Genomic DNA, 9,259 nt, shown 5'->3' with positions numbered 1-9,259 from the left:
CCTGGCCACTAGATGGCGCGCCAGCATCGCTGAAGGCAAACCCCACCGCCCCTGTCTTTGCGTCCTGAATGCTGCTTTGCTGACAGTAAGGCTTTCAGAGGAGTATCTGACCCATCCACGATGAAATAGGGAGTGGGGAAATAATATTTGTAGGATGCCCACATTTCTGATTTTTTTTCTCCCGTCTTGCCAGGCTAGTAACACTGTGCTAGAATTTATTATTAAAACATATTCTTTGACTCATTGCCACCTGGCATCCGTTCACGCTTCCCTCCCTTCCCCCAAGATGGGATGGGGTGCGTTGTGATCCTGGAGCTGGGTTCCCCATTGCCGGTTGTGATAGCCCCTTTTCCTCCCCTTCTCCCCCACGAGGCAGGTGGGGCTCAGCCCTGCAATGGAATCACCTGGGAGCCTTTGCAGGCAGCATCCCTGTGCCCACCAGAAGCTCTGGTTAAATCCGTCTGCAGTGCGGCTTGAGCCCTGGGAGTTTTGAGCCCTCCTGGTGACCTAATATTCAGATAAGGGGGAGCTCTGCCATGAGGGCAGGGGTTCTGTCTGTCCTTCCTCTCGTGGGGCTCCTGGTGCCTGGTACGATGTCTGGTACATGCCAGGCACTCAACAAATATGTGTCCAAGAGAGGACAGGAGCCGATATTCCCAGTGATGTAAAGAAACGGCATGCTCTTCTACAAACAGCCTCCACCCCAGCCCGTGGGGTTGCAGGTGCTCAGGGGAGGCTGTTGGGTGAGCTCGCCGTCCTGCCCGCATCCAGGGAAGCCGCTCCAGCCCTTCTCATGAGCCGGGCTGTGTGCGCGCGCGTGCGTGCTCGTGATGGAGGCAGGAAGCACAGAGAGGACGAGAAGCAGCGTGTGGGCGCAGCCCAGCTGTCCTGCCTGTAGCCGTGACCCTTCCCATCCCCCTCTGCTTCTAACGCCTCCTCCAACTTCCCTGGAAGAGCCCCCTGTACCCAGAGGGCTGACTCAGGAATCCATTGTTTTTCTTTTTTTTTTTGGTACCTTTTTTTTTTTTTTTTTTTTGCGGTACGCTGGCCTCTCACTGTTGCGGCCTCTCCCGTTGCGGAGCACAGGCTCCGGATGCGCAGGTTCAGCGGCCATGGCTCACGGGCCCAGCCGCTCCGTGGCATGTGGGATCTTCCCGGACCGGGGCACGAACCCGTGTCCCCTGCATCGGCAGGTGGACTCTCAACCACTGCGCCACCAGGGAAGCCCCGTTGGTACCGTCTTTAAAAAATTAATTAATTATTTTTGGCTGCATTGGGTCTTCCTTGCTGCGCGTGGGCTTTCTCTAGTTGCGGCGAGCGGGGGCTACTCTTTGTTGCAGTGCGCGGGCTTATTACGGTGGCTTCTCGTTGCGGAGCACAGGTTCTGGGCGCATGGGCTTCAGTAGTTGCGGCACGCGGGCTCAGTAGTTATGGCTCGCGGGCTCTAGAGCGCAGGCTCAGTAGTTGGGGCGCACGGGCTTAGTTGCTCCGCGGCATGTGGGATCTTCCTGGACCAGGACTCGAACCCGTGTCCCCTGCATCGGCAGGCGGATTCTTAACCGCTGTGCCACCAGGGAAGCCCCAGTCTTTTTCTTTTAAAATGTATTCCCTTTCTGAAGGTCTCACTGGCCAAACTTAGGACAATTTGAGCATCAAGAATGATTTGTAAGTTGCTGAAGAAAAAAGAAAAAAAAAAAGGGAGAAAAGGAGAAAAAAGGAGAAATATCTCCTTTAGAAGAATCCCGCTCATACATGTGGAAGGAATTAGAGAATCACCATTGTACAGCCCATGATGTAACAGTTGATCCCAGAGAAGGTATTCCATAAGGTTTACATCACTGGCTGTGAGCTCTTTGGGAAACAGACTAGTGCCGTGTGTCCCCAGGACCTCTGCGGATCGCATAGTGAGCTGACGGGGAACCTGAGAGATTTTTACAGTTGAGAGATCCTCTCCGTAAAGGGCCAGACTTGGCACCGGTCAGAGTGGGGCCCAGAGCCCACCATCAGGTACGATGCTGTAGGACAGACACAGAGCATTCATGCCCTCAGTGGTAACCGAGTCCAGTTCTGCCCCGAGACCCACTGCTCAGATTACAGGAAATACAGTGTGTGTGGGGGGGGGGGGCGAGGGGGGCAGGCGAACAGGGTAACAGCACTTGGGGGAGCAGTCGACAGGTCACACGTGTGGATCCGTTCTACAAGGTAACACATCCGGGCCTTTGTGAAAGTCAATGTCGTGACAAAATGAGATGATCCGGGAGTGACGAGAAATAACTAAGGGTGACCTTGAAATTAGATTGGAGCCTGGCTTCCAAAAAAAAAAAAAGAAGAAGAAAAGACAACTAAGATTTTCTTGCCTTATTTGGGGATTTTTGAGTATGGACTAAAAACTCGATGACATTAGGGAATTATTACAAAATGTTTTAGGCATGGTGATAATTTTGTGGTTATGTAGGAGATTGTCCTTAGTTTGAGGAGAAAGATACTGAGACTTCTAGGGGAAATAGGATGTCTACAACTTACTTCCAAGTGGTAGAGAGAGAGAGAAGGGGAGAGAAAGTAAATACAGTGATAATTGCAGAATTTAATGCAACGTATTAGATGTCATCATAATATTTTTGTGATTTCTTGTAAGTTTGCAAACTTTCATAATAAGAATTTGTAGAAAACATAACATCTTCCATCTCTCTACTCCTCTGGGCTCAGAAGATGTATTTGTTTCCTGGGGCTGCCCTGACAGGGTATCATACGCTGGGTGGCTGGAATCCGGAGCCCTTCATCACACTTATGTTTCCATGCCTGCGTCCTGTGGGGCTGTGAACTCTTTTGTTTAAAGTGTACGATTGAGTGGCGTTTAGCACACTCACCGCCTCGGGCCAGTTCCCAGACACTTTCATCCCCACAGGGAAAGCCTGTACCCATGGAGCAGACCCCAGCCCCTGGCAACAACCAAGCTACTTCCGTCTCTATGAATTTGCCTCTTCTGGACCTTTTATATAAATGGAATCATCCACTGTGGGACCTTCTGTGTCTGGCTTCTTTCACTTTGCGTCATGCTTTCAAGGTTCATCCATGTGGTAGCATTTGAAAGAACTCCTTCCTTTTCATGGTCGAATAATAATCCATTGTGTGGATGGACCACGTTCTGTTATCCATTCGTCTATCGATGTGTATTGGGTTGTTTCTACCTTTTTGGCTGTTGTGAATTGTGCTGCTATGAACATTCCTGTACAAGTATTTATTCGAACACCGGTTCTCAGCTCTCTGGGGTATGTACCCACGAGTGGGAGGGGCCGTGTGCTAACTCCAGGTTTAACTTTTGAAGAACCGCCAAACTGCTTTCCTGGGCTCTCCACGCTCCCTGCCCTGGCCCAGCACCTGCCTGCCCTGGAAGCAGACCCGGCCGCTCTCCTGTTCCCCCGTGTGCATCCACCCTGGGGAGGTGCCGACGCTGCGGGAGCTCTCCCCTGGGAGAGGACTGGCCTCTGGCCTCCCTCTGCCCTCCCTGTGGCTGGGAAGGGGGGCAGCCCTGGTGCAGCTCCATTTGGGTGGTCTGGGCCAGCTCAGCCTCCTCCAGCTGGCCAGTGAGTGTGACCCGCCTTCCTTGATTTGGAGCAGGGATGGCTGGTGTCTGGGGTTCTGGGGGCTTGCTCTGCATCCCAAGCCCTCTTGAGTGTGGATGGACAGAAGGAGTCCCGTGGTCCTGGCAGGCTCCTGGGACCCTGCAGGCAGAGGCCTGACGGGCCCTGAGCTCTGGGCTCAGAAGCAACTGGTTAAACCTGCCCTGCCCCCCACCCCAGGGCTGGACTAGGGGGTGCACCTTGGAGAAGGGGGTTCACGCTCACAGAGCATCCACATTTGCTGGCTGCACCAGCCTGAGTTCAGGAGTGAGGGGGGTGGTTATTAGCCCCAGGTTCAGGCATGGGAACCAGGGCTCCGAGAAGTTAGCGGCTGGGCTCAGTCGCCCAGTTAGTGGCTGTGTGTTCCCCGATGCCAAAGCGAGTTCCCTCTGAGACAGGACACAGGGACGTCCCCGTGCGATTTGAAAGGGACGCAAGCTGGGGTTGAAATACTTGAACCTAAGAGTACTGGAAACAAGCCACCCGTGCTTCTTTTTCTCCCCCGAGTACCAACAGGGAGGCGAGAAGGCCTGGGGCAGAGAGAGGGCAGGGCAGGCTGGGGGGCGGGGCTGCTCTCCACTGGGGCCTCCTGCGTGGTGGCCTCGTGCAGTGCACAGCCTGAGCAGCCATTCAGGGAGGCTTGGGGAGGGTGGTAGGAGCTGCAGCGACCAAGGACATCCCAGCCTCCCTACTCCATGCTGGGCGCCCTTGGACAAGTCCTAGAGCCTCTGGGCTCTAAGGGTCCTCTAGGCTAACGTCCCACGAGGGGAAGCACCTCCCACTTTGTCCCCACACAGACACTTGCAAACAAGGCCAGCTGCTTTTATTGGGACTGAAGGGGACGTAGCCTGTGGAGGAGGGGGGCGGGGGTCTGGAGACGGGCTCCTGGGGCTATTCCTGGAGGAGCTGAGCTGTCAGCCACCCTGGGAGGGCTCAGCGCCTCCTGCCAGGCGGAAGCAGGCCGGCGGGCGCTGGAGGCCAGGTTTTGGTCCATCCCCCAGGGCTGCTCTCCTCCGGCCAAAGCGGCCCACAGGCCGGATTCCACGGCCCGTGTACCAGGCAGGATTGATGTCGGGGGCTGGAACGAGAGAGAACAGTGTGTGAATGCATGTGCCCTGGTGTGTGCAACCACAGTGGCAGGGCCCAGTGCACGCAGCTCACTGCTGCCCAGTCGCCAGGCCGTGCTGGGACCTGCCTGTGCAGGAGGGGTGCCCAGAGGGCCTGGCCAGGCCGTTTCTGGGGGGTGCGGTGGCTTCGGGAAGTGGGAATTCAAGCTCACACGAGGACGAAGTCCCCCTTCCCTTCCTGTCCCCGCAAGCCCGTTCTCATGGGCAAAGTGGCCTCAGCCCCAGGCTGCCCTGGTGGTGAGGAGTGAAGCCCTCCCCCGAACGTCGGGCAGGGCCCTTGGGAGCAGGTGTCAGGGACACTGTGGGGAGAGGTCTGGTGGGCAGGAGGCCGAGCCCCCAGCCCTGGGGCACTTAGCGAGGATGGTGTCCCAGCTCAGGAGGCGGCCGGGTCCCCATCGTGACCCCGGGGCGGAGGGGTGGGAGGGCAGCCCAGGGGTCCGGGCACTCACTGCGGAGCTCCATGGAGTGCTGGTGGGCCAGGCCCAGCAGCAGCAGGCACAGGAGCCAGGCCGCCGGTGCGTTCATCCCTCTGGCTCCTGGAGAGGCCGGCTCGAGCTGAGGTCCCACACGGGAGGGCGCAGCCTGGGGCAGGGGTAAAGGGGAGAGCGCATGAGGGCGCGTGCGCACAGAGCTGGGACCTTCAGATAACGCGAGTGCTGTGCATGTCAGAGCGGACGTGCCCATGTGCGTGAGCGTGTGTATGTGTGAATGCACGCGTGCATGGGTGTGCACCCGTGTACCACAGGGTGTGCGTGTGTTTTCACACCCCTGTGTACGTGAGGGGGTGTGCATGGGGTTACACGCGTGTGCAGGCAGCTGTGCTCTGCTGTGCGTTTCTCTGCTCTGCTGGGATGGCAGTGAGCACAGAGGTAGCAGGCGACCTGGCTCTCTGCACAGTCCCTTGCTCCCCTGGGGACCCCAGCCTCTCCTCCGTACAGTGAGCACTAAATGAGGTGACCACGTGTGTGGTGGCCTCTGCCGTGCTCAGTCATGTTTGCAAGGACCCTCTGTCCTCAGAAGGAAGCCGGGAGGAATGTGAGCTGTGGATGTAGAGAGAGGGGCTCTCTTGGAACTGCCCCCATCTGTCTGCCTGTCTGTGTCAGGGAGCCAGGAGTGCGGGAGGGCTCCGCACCACTGTGGGTGTGCATACCTGGCCTCAGCAGGGAGGGCAGAGGTGAACGCATTGCGGGGGAGCTGCCCGGAGGAGCCAGGGTTGCTGCAGAGGTGGACGGGGTGCGGCCCAACCTCAGACGTGCCCAGGGAGGGGAGCCGGGGGGCTGCTGAGCCTGGGCCACGCTCAGGGGCCGGGACCCCGGTGCAGGTTTCTTTCCCTCCCTCGGCCCGGTTCCATCCTGCCCTGTGCCACCCGCCGGGCACTGTAGAAGTGTCATCATCTTCCATCCTTCCCAAGAGCACTTACCCTCCCCACGACCCCAGATCCCAGCTGCTGAGTCTCCAAGATCAGCCTGGAGCAGGTGGGACCTGTCCTCGTGCAACAGGACACCCCCAGCACCGGTGCTGGGGGAGAGGGTGCTGAGGGCAACAGAGAAAATTCACTTCTCACCCTGCCGGGGCTGAGGCCCTGAACAGCATCCATCCCGCAGACCTGGCAACTCCTTCCGCAGGTGCCCCCAGCTCATAGGGCTGGCTCCTCCCAACCCACCCGCCCTTGGCACTTCAGGAACCCGCAGAAGATGTCAGAGAGGCTGCCTTTTTCAGGGAGGACCCCTCCGCTGACTTTGGCTTTCCAGCCCCCGGAAGGTGCTCTCCATCCAAGAGATTTAAGATGCCCACCCCTTTCCTTTCTAGAGACATGTTGGGGTGTCTCACAATCAGTGGCAGGGGGACTCCGACTTAGAGGAAATGGAGGTGCCATCATCAAAGCAGAGTAATAAAGGGTGCCCCCTGGCGGTCCAGTGGTTGGACTTGGCACTTTCACTGCTGGGGCCCAGGTTCAATCCCTGATCGGGGAACTAAGATCCCCGCAGCCAAAAAAAAAGCAGAGCAATAAAGAGATACACCCAGAGACACTGGGGTGTTTGCTCCTCCCCCTGGGCTGGGACCCTCGCTGGGTGGAGGGCATCTTAGGAGAACCCTGACAGCACCTGATACCAGAGGAAGGACCTGCCTCCTGAAAGTTGGAGGTTGGCTGTCGCCTGGCCGGCGGGATTCCTGGTCTGCACTCCCAGCAGAGCTGCCTGGACGGCTTCACCTTTTATCTCCACCACGGACAGCCTTGTGCAACGGGGCCCCGGCAGGCCGGCGCGGCCCTCAGATGCACAAGCGACGTGGTGGCTGCCCCTTCCATCCCCTCCAGCGCTGGTCCTGGCTGCCAGGACTGAACCCTGCCCGGATGCGGAGGGAAGGTTGACAGAGGAGGGTGGAGTGTCAGGGACCCCCACCCTCTCCAGCACCCTGGGAGCTACTCACCGAGGCTCCCACGAGGCTGGCAAGTGCTGTGACCAGGAACAGTGACCCAGGTAGCGGCCAGCTCCCCCCTTTTATAGTCCCAGGAGGAAGCAGTCGACCCGATACCCACCCGTCCCTCCCCCCCCGCCTCCTTCACTGGGCGGCATCAGGAGAGAGTTGGTTTTTTTTCTTTTCTTTCTTCTATTTTTTTTTTTAAGCTCTCATCAGCGATGTGATGTGTCCCTTCCTGGGTTATATAATTTCATTTGGGCTGAGTGGTTTTAAAACACATTAGCCTTCCTCCTTCATGCTTTGGGCAATTGCAGTCAGGTGCCACCAGCCTGGGTGCTCGCAGCAGCGTGATGGCTGACACAGAGGGGACCCTGCGGCTGTCTCCCTCCTCCTTTAAGTCCCAGTTTCCAATGCAAAGGTGAAGGGACAAGCCACCCGAGGCCATCACCACTGAATGATATCCTCGTAATCCTTCCCAGGCACCTACGTGGCTTTTCATAGCTGCATTCATTACATTCAAGCCACTTTCGTCCTGTTCCGATCACTGAAAAATGATTTTTTCTAGGCTTTTCCAGAATTGTCATAATTACTCTTTAAAATAAACAAGTTTATTATTATAAAGCAAATACATGTATTTCCATTGTAAAATAAATAATAAACAAGTTTATTTTTATTGTAAAAACTATTTATATACATTTGGAAAGAATTTAGCACATACAGAAAGCTAGAAAAAAAACCATCCATCATATCAGGGAATCCAGCCATTTATCACATGTGATATATTTTCTTCTCGGGGGCTTTTCACATACTTTCTGGGTAGATTCATCGGACTCTTTTCATTCAACAACCATGTCCTCAAGTTGTTAAAAAAGCTGTATACTTATGCTATTTGAAATAACTCAACTTTGTTCTCCATTTCACTTGGCCCTCAGAACTGAACGCATTCGTATACTGAATAATCATAGATTATAGCAAAGGTCATTTAAGTGCCGTTGAGCCTCATCTCAAGGAGCCTGTCCTGGGGAGGACACCTCCCGGGTTTTTCTCCTTGGACGTGCGCAGGGGGCCACACGGCCCTTCCTGAGCCTCCGTCAGACTTCGAGGGAAGTTCCAGAGCAGTACCTGGACCCCAGAGGGCCAGTCACCGGCGCTTCTCCTTCCTGTCATGGCTGCCCGTTCCTGGTGATGGAGGTTATATGGGTGGTGGGTTCCCAGAAAGTCTGGAGTCGGGGGGCGCTGGTGAGGGGGAGTGTATAAGGAGTGTGGTGGGTGGCTTCTACCCCGGGCTGCAGGCTGAGGCCACGGGGATGGGTTCTGTCAGAATGCCCAGGGGACCTCAGGGTCCGCGGTGGTCAGAGTGGCTCTTGTGAAGAGTGGTGATGGTGGAGAAGCAGTCACATGAGGTGTGGTCCTGTCTCGAGGTGGGTCCTCTCCCTGCAGATGTGCGCACAGCACCTGGGCCTCAGGGACAGTGGGCGCTGTGAGACCACAGCAGCCGGAGGCAGCTTCCTGGGCACCATCGTGGGAGCCTGCGTGTGTGCGCGTGTGAGTGTGTCTGTGAGTATTGTGTGTGCACGTCGTGTGCGTGACACGTGTGCAAGTGTGCAGCGAGTGAGTGTGTGCACGCGTGTGAGCGAGTGCCAGTGTGTGACTGAGAGTGCACGCGTGTGTGCGTGAGTGTGCGTGCATGTGGTGTGTGAGTGTGTATGTGTGCATGAGTGTGTGTGGGGAGTAGTGAATCCTTCTCTTTCAGCCAAGCAGCTTCGTCTCAGTGCGCGTTGGTGCTGATAAAAGAAATGTTCACACACTGAGGTCTGGGGGAGTCGTTCTGGCTTATACCTGTGTTAACTTGAATTGTATGCGAACTAGAGCATCCTGTTTGTGGCCCGTCAGACATACATTGTACGTCTGCTCTAATCATTAAAGAAAAGGGCGCACTGACTAGAAGTAAAGAATGTCCACATTAAAAATAAAGATGAAATGCCTCCCTTCCTGGGACGCCAATGCTGGCGCTCCTTTGAGGATAAGACTCCCTTCCCAGGGCCAAGGCCATGCTGGCTCGCTGTGTACCTGCTGGTCTGTTTTTTAAAA

At 56.1% G+C, this 9,259-nt stretch overlaps 1 protein-coding gene across 1 annotated transcript; it reads right to left on the bottom strand.

The window, feature by feature from the left end:
• Window positions 1–4,534: 4,534 nt before the first annotated feature.
• PRLH (prolactin releasing hormone) lies at window positions 4,535–5,272 on the bottom strand. The gene is made up of 2 exons (XM_065881163.1): window positions 5,197–5,272; window positions 4,535–4,698 (listed from the first exon to the last, which is right to left on the bottom strand). Exons 1-2 carry the CDS (start codon window positions 5,270–5,272, stop codon window positions 4,535–4,537), a joined length of 240 nt encoding a protein of 79 aa, XP_065737235.1.
• Between the last annotated feature and the right edge of the window lie 3,987 nt (window positions 5,273–9,259).

This window comes from Phocoena phocoena, chromosome 7 (genome assembly GCF_963924675.1).
Source record: "Phocoena phocoena chromosome 7, mPhoPho1.1, whole genome shotgun sequence".
NCBI classification, from domain to species: Eukaryota; Metazoa; Chordata; class Mammalia; order Artiodactyla; family Phocoenidae; genus Phocoena; species Phocoena phocoena.
Note: the sequence above shows the minus strand (reverse complement) of the source record. Positions and strands in the feature narration are given on the sequence as shown.